This window comes from Vigna unguiculata, chromosome 6, assembly GCF_037176805.1.
Source record: "Vigna unguiculata cultivar grain cowpea cultivar isolate G323 ecotype 2 chromosome 6, ASM3717680v1, whole genome shotgun sequence".
In the NCBI taxonomy this organism is placed as follows: domain Eukaryota; kingdom Viridiplantae; phylum Streptophyta; class Magnoliopsida; order Fabales; family Fabaceae; genus Vigna; species Vigna unguiculata.
In genome coordinates, this window is record NC_140797.1 from 44,256,991 (window position 1) to 44,277,815 (window position 20,825).

The 20,825-nt window shown below is 31.7% G+C and overlaps 2 protein-coding genes across 9 annotated transcripts; both read left to right on the forward strand.

Annotated features, from left to right (window-relative positions):
• The first annotated feature begins 2,337 nt into the window (after positions 1 to 2,337).
• On the forward strand, positions 2,338 to 15,825 carry LOC146885911 (serine carboxypeptidase-like 11). 8 transcript variants are annotated; one of them, XR_014995789.1, is made up of 16 exons: positions 2,341 to 2,627; positions 3,405 to 3,585; positions 3,654 to 3,799; positions 3,900 to 3,976; positions 4,103 to 4,225; positions 4,349 to 4,451; positions 4,589 to 4,626; positions 4,707 to 4,805; positions 4,887 to 4,973; positions 5,084 to 5,233; positions 5,417 to 5,488; positions 5,571 to 5,689; positions 5,789 to 5,902; positions 6,385 to 6,696; positions 10,779 to 10,824; positions 11,034 to 11,112. XR_014995789.1 is itself a non-coding variant. In XM_085674644.1 (15 exons), exons 2-15 carry the CDS (start codon positions 3,416 to 3,418, stop codon positions 11,115 to 11,117), a joined length of 1,428 nt encoding a protein of 475 aa, XP_085530770.1. In that variant the 5' UTR covers positions 2,341 to 2,627; positions 3,405 to 3,415; the 3' UTR covers positions 11,118 to 11,358. The 8 variants fall into 8 exon arrangements, 6 of the variants coding, with proteins under 6 accessions (XP_085530773.1, XP_085530775.1, XP_085530770.1 ...); XR_014995788.1 differs by lacking the exons at positions 10,779 to 10,824; positions 11,034 to 11,112 and adding an exon at positions 6,780 to 7,878; XM_085674644.1 differs by lacking the exon at positions 6,385 to 6,696 and having other exon boundaries at positions 11,034 to 11,358.
• A 1,932-nt stretch (positions 15,826 to 17,757) lies between these two features.
• Positions 17,758 to 20,099, forward strand: LOC146885912 (ABC transporter B family member 9-like). Its single transcript, XM_085674642.1, has 5 exons — positions 17,758 to 18,046; positions 18,169 to 18,397; positions 18,483 to 18,749; positions 18,828 to 19,091; positions 19,270 to 20,099. Exons 1-5 carry the CDS (start codon positions 17,895 to 17,897, stop codon positions 19,909 to 19,911), a joined length of 1,554 nt encoding a protein of 517 aa, XP_085530768.1. The 5' UTR covers positions 17,758 to 17,894; the 3' UTR covers positions 19,912 to 20,099.
• Positions 20,100 to 20,825: the final 726 nt, after the last annotated feature.

The window sequence follows — 20,825 nt, forward strand, 5'->3', positions numbered from 1 at the left end:
TCCAACGTTTTTTCAAATTCCATTATTTGGTTTACAAGGTCAAGTTTCTTCTTTTATTCTTCTTTCTTTGATTTCTTTGATATGTGCAGAAAATATGGGTGAAAGCCAAAAACAATGCATACTATTTTGAAATTCAGAGCATTGTTAGTGGCTTTCCTCAACAATATTTTTCAAAATAATTTTTTTTAATACACTTAAGATGCATATTACCAAATTTAAAATTCAAAATATGTGGTAATAAAATTTGAATTTGAAATTTAAAATCGCAAAAAAAGTATAATAATATGATATCAAAGATTGATTAATTGTTTAATTAATTTGTTTGATTTTAAATTAATTGATTTGGTACAACATAAAGTCAATATAAATTAATTCTGACAGTGACATATTTTAAAAGTATGTTTGTAAAAGAATAGTCTCATTTCTCTATGTATAAGTGTTTGAAAATGACAATTTCATAATTAAAATTTTAATTTTTTAATATTATAACTGATTATTCAAGTGTTTCATAATTTAAATTTTTCATAATTTAAACCTTTTATTTATTTATTTTACAACCTTCGTTCATTTATTTTACAAACTTTCAAATATATACGACATTCATACATACAAATTCTAATATATATTAAAGGCATTGTAAAATGTATTTTGAAACTAAAGATAAATAGTTTATTGACAGTCGATATGTTCTCTGCTTTTTAAATTAGTTTTTTGAAACTAAATATTTTTTGATATATAAAATAATAATGTTTTGATTTAAAATTTGAAATTGTAAAAAACCGTAAATAAAATTAAATTTAACATTTAAAATATAAAACATGTACAAAAATTTAAAGTTTTTCTAATAAATATTCTTAATGTTTCTCGTAAAAAATACAAAAATTCATAACGATATAATAATTATTATAAAATATAATAATATTTAATAAAAATATAATTATAAAATAACACAATGATATCAACCTAATAATAATAATTAAAATATAATGTAAAAATTACAAATTTTTTTAACTTTAAAAATATGAAAATACTCAACATTTAAATTTTAATCTTATTTTAATATTGTGAAATTTGAAATATATGTAGTAATAAAGTTTGAATTTGAATTTTGAAATTTCAAAAAGCTATAAAAATATTCCACTTAAGCTACAAAAAATATTTCAAAATATAAAGTGAATAGGCAAGGAGAGGCAAAATAGCCGGGCTGACACGTTTTGACACCCTACAAAAAGCTGTAACATTAAAGCCTTTTTAATAAAATTTTAAATATTTTTGAACAACTTTCACATGTTTTTGACATTTCACAAAAGCTTAAACAATAATTTAAAACATAATTTTTATAACATAGACATTCGTGTATCATTGCAAAGTGAAAATTATAAATTCTTGAAACTTTTAAAGATATAAAATTCACTAATGATTTCAATTTCAATTTTTTTTTCTAAATTAAGATTCATATTGACAAATTTAAAATTCAAAATATAAAGTAATAAAGTTTGGATTTAAAATTCTAAACTGTAAAAACTATAAAAATATGGTAACAAAATTTAAATTTGAAATTCAATATCCAAAAAAAAAAAAATAGAAAAATGACTCCAAAAGAATAATCTATTCTTTATATCTTTCTACATTGGATTTACATATGTAGTTTTTGATCGTTTATATCTTGATGTTTTGTTTGCATCGTCTGTCTATCATTTGTATTTTGAAAGAATACATTATTTACATTTATATACATGGCCTATCATTTATAGTTTTATATTGTCTACTCTTTATATCTTTTTATTGTCTATTTTTATATTTTTATAGAGTCTACTTAACAATTTATATATCGTTTATCATCATTGTTATTAAAAAATCAACTATTACATTTTTCTACATTATCTATTAAATATTTTATTTAAAATTTTATTTAATTTCTTAATTTTAATTAACTCGATTTTAATATATTATTTAAAATAATTATATACAATATATTTTGTTAAAAAAATATATAAATAATTTAAATAAATTTTTATCATAAAATTAATTAAAAATTTATTTAGTTTTAATAATATTTTTTAATTTTTTAATTTTTAAAATCTCGTGCCCGTGCATTGCACGGATAAAAGTACTAGTTTTTGTTTTACAAATATGGATTACTCTTCAAACCTACCCAAAGTCCATTTTTGACATATACGTTACATAGCATATCCTATTAAGTAAGCATATCCTATTAAGTAAATTAAAATTAAAATATAAATGTAAATTTAATTATGAGGTATAAATGATTTCATATACTTATATATTATAAAAACATACTCTATTACATTACTTAATTGGTGTCGGGCACAACGTGGGAGTGGTCCTTATCCTTATAATACGCAACCTCTGGAGGAACAGCAATAAGAGAAAAAGGAACAGAAAAAAAAAAAGAAGCACGAGAGAGATTCATAAGTGGGAACAACCTGAAGAGAAGAGAAGAGAAGAAGACACGAAGGAAAAGAAGAACAACCAAAAGGCCCCTGATGTGTGAAACTGTGTGATCCTGATTTAAGTCCCACAGGTGAGGTTATCACAATGCAATAAACTTTCACTTTCTTCCATCCAAATCCACTCACGGATCTCTATCCAGATCCGCCACTCAGGTACACAGTTTTATTATCAAGGATAGGTTAGATTTTTATAACCAAAATTTCAGTAGATTTTTACTATTTTACGATTTATCTCGATTTTATCTCATACTTCTTCTGCATGCAATTCAACTCATGTGTGGACCCATTTCTTTTTCAGTGCCCATATCTATGTCAGAGTATGAGTATGGTAAATTTAATTGGAAGGTTTAAGTACAGGACATTTAAAAAGATGGAAATAACACGTTAAGTGCGTGGGCCTGCTTTTCTTCATACTTCTTTCGACAGCTGCTTTTGTCTACATGCACCCCGTTTTCTTATATACACACCCGTTAGGCTTCTATTTTACCCTAACTGCATGTATCACGATCCTTTCATATATGCATCATTCCCTTTAAAAGAAACAATAACAATGATAAAAAAAATTCTGTAACATGTTTTGTTTTTTTGGATATGAGTTTGTAAGTAGTTATGTATTATGCATATAGAATTTGACACCTTTTTTTTAATATTCAAAATATTTTCTTCTGATTCTTTCATTTAGATGTTTGCATGACTGTACTGTATAGGTAGTCTAATATCTCAAAATAAGTATATAAGTACTTGTGTGATTATACGTCTGTCGTCCTAATAATTGGTATTTTTCTTTTTTTCAACAATTTCAAAATACAAAAAAATAAAGTTTGAGAAAATGTTCTCAAACAGTACTGAGGTGGATCTTCGCATACTTAATCAATCAATTAAAAATTGTGTTTATTTTAATCACTTAATTAAGGCTCGCGTGTTATACAGGGTCACTGAAAATGGCAAAGCTTAGTTCAAGTTGCAGCACTGGTTATGTTTTGGCTCATTACGGGATTCCACTTCCCCTTCTTCTCTTATCACAATTCTTCTTTCAACTTTCATGGTGTGGCTCCACAGTTAAGTTCCTTCCTGGATTCGAGGGACCTCTTCCTTTTGTTCTTGAAACCGGGTACGTTAAACTCAGTTAGAAAAAAAAATGTTACTGCAATGAAAGTTAACATTATATTTGTTGGATAGATATGTGGGAGTGGGTGAATCAGAGGATGTGCAGGCATTCTACTACTTCATTGAGTCAGAGAACAGTCCAAAGGACGATCCTCTCATGCTTTGGCTCACTGGTGGCCCTGGTTGTTCAGCCCTCTCTGGTCTTGTCTTTGAAATAGGTGATAGTATCATCATTGTTTTTTCAATTTCTATTTTGCTTTTTCGCAATGGTTATTATGTATTAGGCAATTAGATTACTATTCTATTTCAATGTTGCAGGTCCACTTGGTTTTAAACATGAAGAGTATAATGGAAGCCTCCCAAATTTGTTCTTGAGGCCACACTCATGGACAAAGGTTTCCACTGTTCTTGATCTTTTTGTTGGTTCAAAAAACTGGTCTTTTAACTTCATTGTATTTATTTCATCGCTTTCTTATGCTTATTTATTGATATTTAGTGCTGATCTTTTCTATTTTTTACAGGTTAGTAGCATTATATTTGTAGACTTGCCTGTTTCTACAGGCTTCACTTATGCCACCACAAAATCGGCTACTCAACGAAGTGATTCCACACTAGTTCTCCAAGTCCATCAATTTCTTAGGAAGGTGCTCACCATTTTTTTGTTTTTGGTTTTATTTCACAATTATCACCTTTTTCTTTGGTTTTTGTTGTTTATAGACAAGTATTTAGTTAACAGAGTTTGTATGATCATGTTTAATTTTTTGTAGTGGTTGATTGATCATCCAAATTTTTTGACAAATGAAGTTTACATTGGTGGCGATTCATATTCTGGAATTCCTGTTCCAGCAGTGGTTCAAGAAATTTCCCGAGGTGAGAAACTCGTGTGTTTCAATGTGTATAGAAAAACTGTGACCGCAAATTTATACTGAAGCTAAACCTTCTCTGCTGTTTAATAGCCTCATTGGGTTGTTGAAAATTTTAACTACTGTCAAATTCCATGTTTTCAGGAAATCAGAAAGGCGTTCAACCATGGATAAATCTCCAGGTTAGAATCTTGTAAGAGAATCCCGTCCTTGAAATATACACCATCTCTGCAGATTGATAACGAATCGTCCTTTTCTTCAGGGTTACCTGCTAGGGAATGCACTAACAACTCGAAGAGAAGAGAACTATCAAATTCCCTTTTCTCACGGAATGGCACTTATATCTGATGAACTATACGAGGTAATTTCATTGTAATTCATCAATACCTATCTTAAAAATTGTAAACTCAAATGCTAACGAATCTCTCGTTATAATGAAAAGTCACTGCAAAAACATTGTAAAGAAGAGTACATAAATGTAGACACCAGAAATGCATTATGTTCCAGAGATATGGCGTCATTTGACGCGGTACGCATCGTTTTTTTTTCTTCTGCCCCATCTTTCCATATCAAATTTCACCAGTAGAGTTTCTAGTGGTGAAATATGCATGACACAACGATTTTTCCATTGCGACACAGGCTATATCAGGAATTTCAGACACGTATATTTTGGAGCCAAAGTGCGAATGGCTTGATACGGACACATCTCAGAGGATATCACTAATTAAGAAATATCCCGCCAACAAGCTCTCAGATACTCATCTCAATTTGCCACCCTTAAGCTGTGGAGTAAACTTCATGTTTTATTGCATTAGACACGTTTCGCTTAATGCTTCTTTTCTTATATTATCCAGTTACAATCTTGCTATATACCTTGCATCCATAAACTACTATCAAGTTATTTCTTAATTGCATTTAAAGCCAAATTCTTCATTGGATTTAACTTGATGTTTATCTCCTTTCCACCATCAGACTTATGTATACTTCCTCTGCGGTTTTTGGGCCAATGATGACGATGTTCGCAGTGCACTGCATATCCGCAAGGTGCAGTTGATACTTGTAACAATATTCTTTCCACACATACAGTTAGTTGGCTATAAAATTGCATTTTGGTTGCATGTTGCAGGGAAGTATAGGAAAATGGCGTCGGTGTACCTTGGATATACCTCACGATATGGATATTCCAGAAAGCTATGGGTATCATGTAAACCTTAGTAGAAAAGGTTATCGTTCACTGATATACAGGTCAATATCCTTTCTCTATGCTCAAAAGGAATAAGGTAATACAGATGAAGGAATTTAAATATCACAAGGTAAATAACTTCTCTGTTGTATTGATAACAGTGGCGACCATGACATGAAAATAGCTTTCTTGGCAACTCAGGCATGGATAAGATCTTTGAACTACTCCATCGTAGATGATTGGAGGCAATGGTATACAGATGGCCAAGTTGCAGGGTATTCTTACTTTAGTTAGGATTACTTTATGTTGGATATTAGAGGAGGAAGATAATAGAACCAGATGACAGAATAATGGAAGAGAGAGAGCTCAGTTTATTGTTCTCCTCACATTCATTTAAAATGCTGAACAATACAATGTTTATATAATAAAAAAAACTTGGCTAACTATCTCCACTAACCACGTCTAACAATCCTACATTAGTGGTGCTAAGAATAACTTAAAAACTGAATCTTAAAGTGCTCCTAACTAATAGCCGAAAAACCTGCAACAGACTTTTGACAAAGTCTTCCAACAAGGTCACTAATTTTCTCTGACTTTTATTCAGCTTCTTACGTGTGCACATATGAGCTTGAATTATATTGCAACACCTCCCCTTAATTCAAACTCATACATACCAATTTTCTCCATAAAGAACTGATGTTTGGTTTGAGCTAAAGCCTTGGTGAACAGATCTGCATTTTGGATATTTGTGCTGCAGAATCTTAGAACGATTGTTTCATCTGACACAAGCTTCCTTATGAAATGATGCTGAACTTCAATATGCTTGGTTCTTGCGTGAAATGCTGGGTTTCTTGTCATAGCAATCGCAGACCTGTTATCACACCATATCTCAGTTGCTCCTTCTTGCTCACAACATAAATCTTTCAACAACTTTCTAAGCCAAACAGCTTGTCTTGCTGCTGCACCAGCAGCTACATATTCTGCTTCAGATGATGACAGAGCCACAGTGTCCTGCTTCTTTGAGCTCCAAGTAATAGCTCCTGAGCCTAAACTGAAAACTGACCCTGAGGTACTTTTCCTGTCATCCAAACTGCCTGCCCAGTCACTGTCTGTGTAGCTAACTAACTTGAACTCATTTACATGTTCATATAGGATTCCAAAACGAGTTGATCCTGCAACATACTTTAGAATCCTTTTTGCTGCACCTAGCTATTGCTTTGTTGGAGAGTGCATGTATCTGGATACCACACTTACACTATAAGCAATGTCAGGACGTGTGTGAGTGAGATAATTCAGACCTCCTACTAAACTTCTGAACAGCTTTTCATCAGCTTTTCCTGTGCCATCCTCCTTCTGCAGCTTCTCATTTGGGTTCATAGGAGTGTTGACAGTTTCACATTTTTCCATTGAAAATTTTTCAGTAAATCCTCTGCATACTTCCTCTGGCACAGAAATATTCCATTTTCTCCTTGCCTTACTTCTAGACCCAAGAAATACTGAAGCAGTCCCAAGTCTGTCATCTCAAATTGCTTCATCATTGATGCTTTGAACTCATTTAGCAGCTTCTGAGAGGAGCTAAAGTAGATGATGTCATCCACATAAAGACAGACAATAATGAATCCATTCATGCCTTCCTTTTTCACATAGAGAGTTGGCTCATTCTGACTTCTCTCAAACTGATTTTGAAGAAAGAATGAGTCAATCTTGGTGTACTAGGCTCTTGGAGCCTGTTTCAGTCCATAAAGTGCCTTTTGCAGCTTGTAAACCTTGCCTTCTTCACCATCTTTGACAAAGCCGAGTGGTTGCTCAACAAAAACTTCTTCTTGTAAGTCTCCATTGAGAAATGCAGATTTTACGTCAAGCTGAAACACCTTCAATTTCCATTGGGCAGCCAAAGCTAATACTACTCTTACAGTTTCAAATCTTGCCACTGGTGAGAATGTCTCCTCAAAATCGATTCCTTCTTGCTGTGCATACCCTTTTGCCACCAATCTTGCTTTGTGCTTTAGAATACTACCATCTGTATTGAACTTAGTTCTGAATACCCACTTAAGTCCAATAACATTCTTTCCTTCAGGAAGATCAACCAATTTCCAAGTCTCATTCTTTTGAATGGACCTGATTTCCTCGTTCATTGCATTCTGCCATTCAACTTCATCTTTAGCTTCATCAAAACTGGTTGGATCTGCAGCCATCAGTGCAAAGTTGCAGTTTGCATACAAGTCAACAAGAGTCCTATATTTTCTCGGTGCTGAATCATCTGATGAACTTGATGAGGAAGGACTTGAAGAAGATGATGAGCTGTGATTTGAAGATGATAATGGTGTAGGAGGACTTGAAGACTGCTGGTCATTTGATGGCACAGTTACGTCTTCCTCTGAGCAATCAGTCCCTACTATATTCTGCTGAATACTGTCACAACTATCTCTTTGCTTCCAATTCCAGCCTGCATTCTCATTAAATACAACGTTCCTACTGACCACAATCTTGCCAGTAAGAGGGTTATACAGTCTATATGCCTTGGATTGAGTAGCATACCCAATGAATACACATTTCATAGATTTATCATCTAGTTTAGATCTTAAATCAACTAAAGCATAAGCTGTACAACCGAAAACTCTTAAATGACTTACTGATGGTTTTTTTCCTCTCCATGCTTCAAATGGTGTCATATTCATGACTGCCTTTGTAGGAGAGACATTTAGGATGTACACTGCAGTAGCTACAGCTTCACACCAAAAGTTGTTTGGTACACCTCTAGCTTTGAGCATGCTTCTTGCCATCTCTACAACAGTTCTGTTCTTTCTCTCAGCTACTCCGTTTTGCTCTGGAGTATATGATGCAGTCAATTCTCTTCTTATTCCATGCTCCTCACAAAATGTGATGAATTCATTTGACAAGAATTCGCCACCACGATCTGTTCTTAAGGCTTTCACACATAGACCAGATTGTTTCTCAACCATAGCCTTAAAAATCTTAAAGTTTTCAAAGGCTTCAGACTTAGCCTTTAGAAAGTAGACCCAACTCATTCTACTGTAGTCATCAGTTATGAGCAAGAAATACCTACTTCCACCAAGAGAAACTGTCTGCATTGGTCCACAGAGATCAGCATGCAGCAGCTCCAAACTTTCACTTGCTCTCCAAGCTCTGCCATTAGGAAATGGTCCTTTTGACTGTTTTCCATATAAGCATCCTTCACACAATTCAAGCTCACCAATTTTAGGCAGCCCTTGCACCATGTCTTTGGAACTTAGAAGCTTCAGTCCCTGCACATTCAGATGGCCATACCTCAAATGCCACAGCTTGGCATCATCATCTCCTCTAACTGTCAGTGCTTTGCTCACATTGCCAGATAAATCAAGAGGGAACATTCTGTTTCTCCCCATAACAATCTTTACTACAACTTCTTTGGATTTCTTATCACAAATCAAACACAAATCATTTTCAAACAATACTGAATATCCAGAATTGATTAATTGACCCACACTCAGCAAATTGTGAGCCAAATTTGGCACATACTGCACATCATATAATAGCTTGGTGTTTCCTTGCTCCGTTTTGATTGCAATTGTGCCTCTTCCTTCCACTTCAAGTTGCTTTCCATCTCCAAGCCTCACCTTGCTCTTCAAAGATTCATTCAGTTCTCTGAACATAGACTTGGCACTTGACATATGGTTGGAACATCCACTGTCAACATACCACACGCCATCTCCTGCATCATTTCCAGCTGCACTTTGTGCTAAAAACAACTTTTGCTCATTCTCCACAAAATTGGATTTTTGATCACCCTTTTGTTCATCCTCCTCCTTCTTCCAGTAGCTAGCTTCTTTGTGGCCTGGCTTCTTGCAATAGTAACATTTGAGTGGACCCTTATACGATTGCTCTTTTCCTTCCTTATTTTGTCCTCTTCCACGGCCCCTTCCTCTAGAGCCAGCTCTTCCTCTACCTCTTCCACTGAATTGCCCTGTCTTTTCCCTGTTTGAGGAATCTCCTTTCACATGGAATGCCTTCTCTTCCTTCTTCTCACCATTTCTATTGAGCCTCTCCTCATGAGCTTGCAAGGATCCCATGAGTTCATCAAAGGTGTATTCTCCCATGTCCTTTGACTCTTCAATGGCTGCTACAACATGGTCATATTTGCTTGTGAGACTTCTTAGAACTTTTCCAACCACATGCTCATTGGTCATTGTTTCTCCATATGACCGCATTTGTTGTACCATAGTGGATACACGTGACAGGTATTCTTGGACCGATTCTTTGTCCGTCATTAGAGCTGTTTCAAACTCTCTCCTTAGTGATTGCAGCCTCACTGTAATCACCTTCTTGTCACCTAGATACTCTTGCTTTAGAGTATCCCATGCCATCTTGGATGTGGTTGCTGAAGCAATTCTGGGAAAGATTCCATCATCCAAGGCCTGTTGAATCAAAAATAATGCCTTGGAATCTTTCTTTCTCTTTTCTTTCAATTGCTGATCAGGTTCTGGAGATTGAGCATCATCAAATCCTTCTTCAACAAAACTCCACAGTTCTTGAGACTTGAATAATGTTTTCATTTTCAAGCTCCAAAATTGATAATTTATGCCTTTAAAGATAGGCAATTGTGAAGTGGCTCCAGATCCATTGTTCTGCATTATGAACAACTTTTTCACTCTCCAACCGTGTTTATCCTTGTGTTTGAGTGATCTCTCTTCTCACTCAACAATTCCCTGGATATGAACCCGGATTGCTCTTTGATACCAAAATGTTGGATATTAGAGGAGGAAGATAATAGAACCAGATGACAGAATAATGGAAGAGAGAGAGCTCAGTTTATTGTTCTCCTCACATTCATTTAAAATGCTGAACAATACAATGTTTATATAATAAAAAAAACTTGGCTAACTATCTCCACTAACCACGTCTAACAATCCTACATTAGTGGTGCTAAGAATAACTTAAAAACTGAATCTTAAAGTGCTCCTAACTAATAGCCGAAAAACCTGCAACAGACTTTTGACAAAGTCTTCCAACAAGGTCACTAATTTTCTCTGACTTTTATTCAGCTTCTTACGTGTGCACATATGAGCTTGAATTATATTGCAACACTTTATCTACAAAAAAAAAAGTAATTGAATATTGTGTATTAATATATATTTGTTTTCCTGCAAGCAGATACACAAGAACTTACTCCAATCGTATGACATTTGCAACTGTGAAGGCAAGTTTTTTCTGTTCTTCTTACGGTTCTTGTGGGTCACACGAAGACTCCATTTGATTAGGGTATTTTAGATAGGTGAAGAAGGGATAAATTTAATGGATCTTGTTTACAAAAATAAATTTGAATGGTGGAGTTGATGCAGTGAGAATGAAGTATAAGGCAATATTTGGTAGTTCCTTATTTCATTGTTTGTTCTGATATACTTTCAGGGTGGAAGCCACATAGCTCCAGAGTCCAATCCTAAAGAATGCTTTGCTATGTTCAGTAGATGGTTATCTAAGAGGCCTTTGTAGGAACAACCAAACTAGGTCATCTACTATGAGAGGCAATCCTCGAGGTAGATTTATCTTTGTCAACCAAATAAAGATAGTTATTATCTTTCTAAAGACACCTTGCAAATCCTACAATTGGTATTTGAATAATCGGATATTAAAGATATCAAGGATGTGCCAAGTTAAAAGTGATCACATTGTATTAAACATTGTATTAAAGTATTTTTATTGTTATGTATGTGAAAGATTACAAGAACCTTAATATGTAGTAATTTTAATCCACAATAGACAAAATAGAAATACAAAAGAACAATCTCATCTATTGATGAATAGGTTTGGACCCTATTTTTTATTTTATCGACAATTGTTAGATATTAATTTTTTGTTAATGGAGAAGTTGAATCCACGATCTCTCTTATCCTCTGATAGAACACATTATATTTTTTCTATCATGTTCTTTTGGAAGGCCGAACAACTTTAAAGAAAGTATATGTTCTTTTGGAAGGCCAAACGACTTTTCTCTCCCTTGCTACTTTTAATTCAAATATGCCTTTTAGTTCTAATGATTAACATGACAAATTAAGAATTACATGCATGATAGTTTTTCCTCAAAGATTTAAGATTAAGTTTGGTTTCATCAGTTGAATTCAAAGTCATTGCAAGAGTAGCTCAAAAGTTTAGGAGATCTAAAACAAATTTAAAAATGACGTCTTTATTTTAATACTTTTTTTTGAGTTTTTCTTTTATGAAAAATTATTTATTAAATTGTTATAATTAATTTTATTTAATATTTTTTTCAATAGATAATAATGTTAATATATGTAATCTTTCTATAGACATTGTTGATCTCAAATAAGTTTTTTATTATCTTTAGCTCTAAGAAATTCATCTTGATTAAAGCAATGGACACTTGAATTGTTAACATTATTCTATAAGTTATATATCCATTTCAAAAAAAAATCTATTCTTTTTATATAATTAAGAATATCAAATGGTTTATTATTTTCTGAACCTATAATTTCTCTTAAGAAATTTAATTCTTAAAATAAATTAAATCCATCAATATCAAACAAATTATCATGTTTTAAAGATTTTTCAAAGTTTAACCATTTTTCTTTCAAAAAGGTATAATGTAGTGACTTTAAGTTTTTTAACACTAAATCAAAAATCAAAAATATCTTCATATATTTTAAATTGTCAAATCTACGTTAAAATATGTTAATTATTTTATCTATACTTTACAAAAAGTAATCAATTATAAATAATAATTAAAGAGATTTTACCATTTCATTATTCTCATTCAGTTGTTTCTTTTTTGAGTCTAATACGTTTTTCAATAAGTTTAGGTTTTATATTTATTTCAATAGCAGTTTCTTTAACAAAAATTAATGCGTTTTCAAATCCATTTTCTTCTACTTTTCAAAGAATGAAAGAATACTTCTTAATTGTTCAATAATTTCATCAATGCTCAAATCTTTTGATTGTAAATGCTTAAAGTAAGTTCTTTTTTTTCTAAACTTAAATTATCTTTCTCCAACAAACTCAACTCTAAATTATACTCCAATTAATCTATTTTCGACAAAGACTAAACCTTAATCTAATTGATAATTTTGTAGGAAAATTTCAGTTCCTCATCAAGATATATATAAAAAAACTCTCAAAACTCGTAAATCGAAAAGTATTGAAAAATAAAAAATGTAGGAACGCATTTATAATTATAATACAAATCTAAAACAAAATAAAAACAATATCAACACGAATAAAAAGAAAAAAACATACTAACTAGAAGATGATGAAAAAATTGGTACAAGACTCTTAAAAAGAAAGTAAGGAGAGACAAAAGAAGTCACAAAGAGATAAAAAGATGTTAACAAGTGATATCAAAAGCTTAGATTTTAAAGTTGTTAACAACTTAGATTTGAAAGTTACTTTTATTATTATCATGATCTTAATTATACACATATTTTTTATTTATTTTTAATTTGTCCAAATGATGTATTAATTTTAAATTTATTAAATCAAATATAGGACATACATATAATTATCTTTATTTCTTATTATTTTTATCAATTTTTTAATATTTTACGTGAAAATTTTCAAGAATTGAATTGAGTAACCTTTTTATCTTTTGTTTTAATATTTATATATTTCTTTTTTATATATAATATTAAACTTGTAATTATTAAATTAATATTTAAAACAATAAAAAGGCGATACAAATATAAATATTTATATACCTAATATTCAATAAAATAAGAATAAAACAAAATTTCCATGTCAATTGAACAAAAGGTATGATAATCGAAACATGGGAAACTTTTCGGCATCCCATGTTTTCTTTCTGCACCTCCATATTTTTTAAAGTTTTAACTATTTACGGATTCCACGGTCCCTAATTATTTTAAATTACACAATTTATAATACAAAATTATATTATGAATTATAAATTAGTAACCTAAATTCATATTTTGAATCAAATAATCTATAATATAAATGTACATTGTAAATTATAAAATTTGTAATGTAAAATTATACTTTTGAATGATGTAATTCGTAACGTAAATATATATTTCAGATTATCTAATCCGTAATGTAGTTTTTCATTACGGATTATACAATCCAAAATACACAAAGATTATGAAATTTAAATTTTATATTTCAAATTTTTCATTGTTGATTTTCGTCTTTTTCCTTATACTATATTATTGTGATATTTCAATTTATTCTAATTAACACTTGTAAATGATTTTGAGAGTGGAAATGAAAGACGAAAATGAGACAGAGATAATGGTGGAAGGAGAAGATAGGGTGGAAGTAAAGATAAAGCTAGAGAAAAAGATAAAAGTGAGAGAAGATAGGATGAAGTTGTTTATTGGCTTAATATATCTTTAAAAAGTTACAAGAATGAATAATATTATTTTTTTCTTTGTTTTTCATATTTAGTTTGTTAGAAAAAAGTTGTAAAATATTTTTTCAGAAAAATAATTAAATATTTTATTATGAAAAATATTTTATAATTTAACTTTCTCTTATATTTATAAATAATAATTAAAATTCATAATAATAAATTTCTTTAGATTAGCGTAAATATATTATAAATAAAACAGAATCAAACTTCATAACAATTTTCAACATACATGTAATAATTTTAGACATACAGAATCAACACATATTTTGGTTATTGATTTTAGACGTAGTTTTCTGTTCACATGCTTTTTCTGATTCTAAGCTATTCTAAGCTCACCTCCCTACACATTTTGTTTTATAACTAAAAATCTGTTTTGTTTTGCTCTTCTAACTCACATTAAGTCCACTTATACTTTTAGCATACTCAAAAACTTAAAAAACATATAAACAAGATAACATATACCATTAAGGAAATTAAAACTTAAATGTAATTATATTTTATTATGAGATATAAATCATTTTATACACTTGATTATTGTAAACACATTTTTTTACGCTACTTAATACACTTATTTATTATCAAAACACACTCTTTTACATTATTTAACTCAGATCTGTTTCAAGTAGATTTTTAAATAAGCACACCATTTTTTTTTTAAATATTTCATTGTGTTAATTCTTTGTTATTGGACTCTGCTAGTGTTTAAAATAAAATAAACTATTTTAAAATTTTGATCGAATTAATTATTAGTATTTTAGGGATACAAGCTAATAATAAGAATAAAATACTTTTACTGAAATTGCTGTAGGAAGGAGCTGATGAGCTTCCCATTAAAAACTAAATTCAAGAAAATATTTATTTTAATCTAAAATTGACATGATAGTTGCATATGTTCTTAATAACACAATTATTCGTGATAGGTGATCATAATTTTTTCAAATCAGATTAAATTATTATGGAAAACAAAGTTCCTTACCGATATCATTATCAGAAAATTAATTAAGTTAACTAATAATTCTGAATTCATCAATAATTTGTAATTTTTCCAAATCAATTTAGGAATTTCATTTTTAATTCTTTCTATCTATTTAAGGGCATTTTCTTACAAAAATCCTAGAGGAAGTCTTAAAAAATAAGATAAGCTAAAAAAATTAGCAAAAAAAATGTGATAGATATAGTTTTTAATAAAGATTATGTGTGTTTAGTAGAAAAAAAGTAGTTATATATTAATTTAATTTTTTATTTATTAAATATATGTGATAGATATTTAATTATATTAATAATTAAGGATAAACCCATATGTAATTAAATTATTATATTAAAATAATATTGTCTTTATTATATTAAACTAAAATATGTAGTATTTAGAATTGTAAATTTTTATTTTACAGAAAAATGTATATCTAGTATATCGTATTCTTCTAGCCTGTTGTATTTCACTAAAATGAGAATAATTGGAATTATGATGGGTTTCATAAATTTCCAACTACAATCAAATAAAATGTTACAGCCAGCCATGGACACGACACATAACCAGAGCCTGTCGCTTGTTTGCGGTTCAAAGTGTTGAGATCAATCATATCAACCTTTCCAACGCTATGAAAAATAATATATGACTGTGATTCCGTGTTACAGAGAAATACTGATTATTAATAATTAAAAACAATGGTGTCTTGTCATACAGGACTCACAAACTCCGTTTAAAAACCATGGAAATGCCGTAAACAAAAGGGAAAAACCATTAAAAATGGCTAACTTCAGTGGTAGTTACAGTACTTGTGGTTTCATTTGTTATGGCCTTGTACTTCCCCTTCTTCTGTTATCACTGTTCTTCCTTCAATTAGCACGGTGTGGCTCCAAAGTTCCTTCCTGGATTCGATGGACCACTTCCTTTTGTCCTTGAAACCGGGTACGTTAAACTCAGTCAGACAATTTCTAAGAAAGGTCTTCATCCTGTTCTTTCGTTTCTCTATTTCACAATCATCACCTTTATCTGCTCTGTTTGTAGACAAAAGATTAGTTGTTACAGTGATTATTAACTGTTTGCAGTCGCTGATTGATCATCCAACTTTTTTGTCAAACGAAGTTTACATTGGTGGCGATTCGTACTCTGGCATTCCTATTCCAGTCATTGTTCAAGAAATTTCACAAGGTAAGAAAAAGCTCTATGCGCTACAAATTGGATCCACAAACCATAGGTAGAAGCTGATTAATTTGTATATCGTAGCGTCATTGGGTTAACATAGATTGGTTGAAAGTTTAGTGATTGCCAAATTCTCTTGTTTTCAGCAAATGAAAAAGGGGTACAACCATGGATAAATCTCCAGGTTAGCATCTTAAAGTATCTCTTTGACGTTGGGTATACATTTTTCCACAATTATTACTACAATGTTTCTGTGAGGAGAATCAGAAGTTTAGGAGTGAATTTCTCACATACATTAATTTGTTTTGTACAATGATTGATTGCATTAAAAAACCATGGAAATTCGGATGTGAGATCTCCTGCAAATACTAAAACTGCTCACTGCTTGATCATATATTCCAAGTAGTTAGTTAATATTAAACACAAATTTGACCAATTTAAAGTGAGATTTGAGTAGTTGACTACAATACCTTGTGTAGCATGTCTCAATTGTCAAAGATGTGTATTGATACAAAAATAAAATGTTCGTCACTGTTTTTACAGGGTACATATTAAAATATTTTTCAAACAATTAAAGAGGTGTGAGGGTAACCTTGTCAAAATAATTAAAAATATATTTCTGTATGGCGAAATTTGAAAAAAATAAGAAGATAAACAAACGCAATGTACTTATCCTAAAATGTTTTTTGTTTTCTTTAGGGATACCTGTTAGGGAATGCTGCTACTACTGGAAGCGACTTTAATGATCGATGGAATGGGACTTATTTTCGATGAATTATATGAGGTAATTTCATTCTCATCAAAAACTCTGTTGAAGAAAATCAAATGCTAACTAAACTCTCTTGTTACAATGAAAAGTCATTACAAAAAAATTGTAGAGGAGAGTACATAAAAGTACACGTCAAAAATGTATTATGCTCTAGAGATATCGAGTCATTCAACGAGGTACGCTTATTTGATCTTTACTTGCAAGATTTTCATTTGTAGAATCTCTAATAACAAAAAATCACAATGTCAATAATTGTTTCATTGTTATAGGCTTTATCAGGAATTAAGAGATCCTGTATTTTGGACCCATCATTTGAGTGGCTTGATAGTGAAACATCTTGGAGGAGATCACTAATTAAGAAATATCCCACCACGAATTTCCTAAACACTCGTCTCAAATTGCCATCCTTAAACTGTCGAGTAATCTTCATGCCTCATTCAATCACAAATGTTTTTTTTTTTCTTTGCATATTTGTAAAGTGATATATTTGCTATAACATGCATTGGTTGTTTAACACACCTTTTGTGAACTACCATCCAGAGTTATGTATACTTCCTCTGCGGTTTCTGGGCCAATGATGATAATGTTCGCACTGCATTACATATCCGTCAGGTGTAGTTGATACAAATGACAGTAAATTTCCCACATTCAAATGCATATACAAATTCATATATAACATAAATCTTGGTTGCATGGTGCAGGGAAGCATAGGAAAATGGCGTCGTTGTACGTTCGATATACCTCACAAGAGAGATATCCCAAGCAGTTTTGAGTATCACGTCAATCTGAGTAGAATGGGCTATCGTTAGCTCATATACAGGTCGATATTCTTTCTCCATATATTGAATAAGGTTTGAGTAGTTTGAATTTCACATACCAGATAACTTTTCTATATTGCTGACAGTGGCGATCATGACTTTTTGATTGCTTTCTTGGCAACTCAAGCATGGGTCAAATCTTTAAACTACTCCATTTTAGATGATTGGAGGCAATGGCATACAAATGGCCAAGTTGCAAAACTACTTATTCGGGATAGCAGGTGGGAAACTTATAGAGCGAATTCGTTCAATGGCATTTAATAAGGTTGTGCACCAAGAAATCAGTTGGTTCGATCATCCTTCAAATTCATGGTATGTCGAGGTGATAATTACTTCCAATTATAAAAGACAAAATAAACATGCAATCATGTCATATATTAATTCCTTCAACTCATCTAACTCAAAAAAATAAAAAAAAATGGATTTCCATGCAGTGGTGCAGTTAGTGCAAGGCTAGCTACTGATGCTTCAACAGCGAGAAGTCTCGTCGGTGACAACTTATCCCTCATTGTGCAAAACATAGCAAGAATCACAACTGGTTTAGCTATAGCATTCACTGCTAATTGGATTCTGGCTTTTGTTATTCTGGCTGTGTCACCCTTGTTGCTTCTACAAGGATACCTTCAGACCAAGTTCGTAGAACGATTCAGTGCAGATGCAAAGGTTGGTCTAAATTCTGTTTTGCTGATTCCATCCGCAGAAATGAGAAAGTAGGCACATATTGACAAGTTTCCTTTGAGTTGTATAGGTGAATTATGAAGAGGCAAGTCAGGTGGCAAATGATGCTATTGGTAGCATTAGAACTGTTGCATCATTCTGTGCTGAGCCAAAGGTGGTGGATATGTACAAGAAGAAATGTTCAGGGCCAGAAAAACAAGGTGTTCGTTTGGGGCTTTATAGTGGTGTAGGACTAGGCTTCTCTTTTCTTGCTCTATACTGCACAAATGCTTTCTGTTTCTACGTAGGATCGCTTCTTGTGCAAGACGGTAAAGCAACCTTTGAAGAAGTTTTCCAGGTATGTCATTGTAATGTAACGGTCCACCTTAACTTGATGTTTTCTTCTGATATAGTTCTTACTATAGATTTTATGCAGGTTTTCTTTGCCTTAACAGTTACAGCAGTTGGTGTTTCCCAGAGTAGTGCCTTGGCTCCAGATACTAACAAAGCCAAAGATTCTGCAACTTCAATAATCAAAATTCTTGAGACCAAATCAGCGATTGACTCCAGCAGTGATGAGGGCAAAACACTAGACCTCATAAAAGGTGATATTGAACTACAACAAGTCAGCTTTTGTTACCCAACAAGGCCTGACATTCAAATCTTCAAGGATTTGTGTCTAAGCATGCCAGCTGCAAAGGTAACCACTAATCATTAAGAACAAAACTTAGGTATAACTTGTTAGGTGCATTTGATGTTGTCTTTTAGTTTCATCTCGATAATATGGTAATAAAAATTTGCATTGAATGGTAACATATCTAATTATTAAGCTTTTGGGTTGTACAAATCTAATAATTTGTTGAAATATGTCTGTGTAGACCGTTGCCTTGGTTGGGGAAAGTGGGAGTGGAAAATCAACAGTGATCAGCCTCATAGAGAGATTTTACAACCCTGATTCTGGACGTGTACTACTTGATGGAGTGGATATAAAAAACTTGAGACTGAGTTGGTTGAGGCAACAAATGGGTTTGGTTGGTGAAGAGCCTATTCTTTTCAATGAAAGTATTCGTGCCAACATAGCTTATAGTAAAGAGGGAGGTGCGACAGAGGAAGAGATAGTTGCAGCAGCAGAAGCAGCAAATGCACACAAGTTCATATGCTCTCTTCCACATAGTTATGACACCCCTGTGGGAGGACGAGGGACACAACTGTCAAGAGGACAAAAACAGCGCATAGCCATTGCAAGAGCCATTCTGAAAGACCCCAAAATCCTTTTGCTGGATGGGGCAACCAGTGCACTTGATGCAGAATCTGAGTGTGTGGTTCAAGAGGCTCTTGATAAAGTCAGTGTTAATAGAACTACCGTTGTGGTAGCTCACCGTCTTCCAACAATTAAAGGTGCTGACATTATAGCAGTCGTCAAAAATGGGGTCATTGCTGAGAAGGGGAACCATGAAGCGTTGATGAAGATCGATGGAGTTTATGCTTCATTGGTATCTCTCCATATTAGTCAATCATAGTGTGAAGAAAAATGCCAGTGCCATGTACATTACACGTCACTAGATAGCATCAAATTTTGCAACTTCTTCACTTCTTTTTTTCTTAAATGACTTGAAAATTCATTCTAAAGTCTTGTAAACACATATAAAGATCATTTCCCAGATTCTGGAGAGAAATTTTCCATAAGTATTATTAAATTTTTATTACAGTGGTTTTTTTAATATTCAGTTTTACAGTAATTACTTATAGTATCTAATGAACAAGAACATAATTGAAGTCTTTCAACTTTTAAAAGGACAATTATTTCAGAACAAAAAATAAAACATCAATAATAATTGGAAGAGTGTATATTTGCTAATAATAACTAGGGGGGGCATAAAGTTTCTCTTTATAATCAAATACTAGCTGATGATATGTTGGGTTTTTTATCATTAGTAAGAATCTAATTAAGTGAGTGTAGATTGGTGGTGATAACGACGAAAATTGGAAGATTTTAAGTTTTCGTAAAAACTTATTTAAAAACATCTTCTAAATTAAAATTTAGTTGGTAAAATGTTGAAAATCGTAACATTATTTAAGTTGATTGCCTTATTAAATGGAAAAATAAATGTACAGTTCTAAGAGACTCTGAATACACACATGTTCTACAAAATAAAATATTATCACTAAGGTCATTAATTTTTTAATTTTTGAGTAACTACCAGTATAAATATTGCGAGTTCGCTGCTAATGGCGTGATACATTATATTGTATTAACATGATTATATGAAAAGTCATTAATAATAATATTAATATCAATATATATTTTTCAAATGCATAAAATTGTCAAATCATTCATTGAGTTATTTGACGAAGGAATGTCTTTCTCTATGGTACAAAATGAGGAATGATTTAAATTTTTGTGAGAAGCAAGATTAAATATCCATTTTTTCGA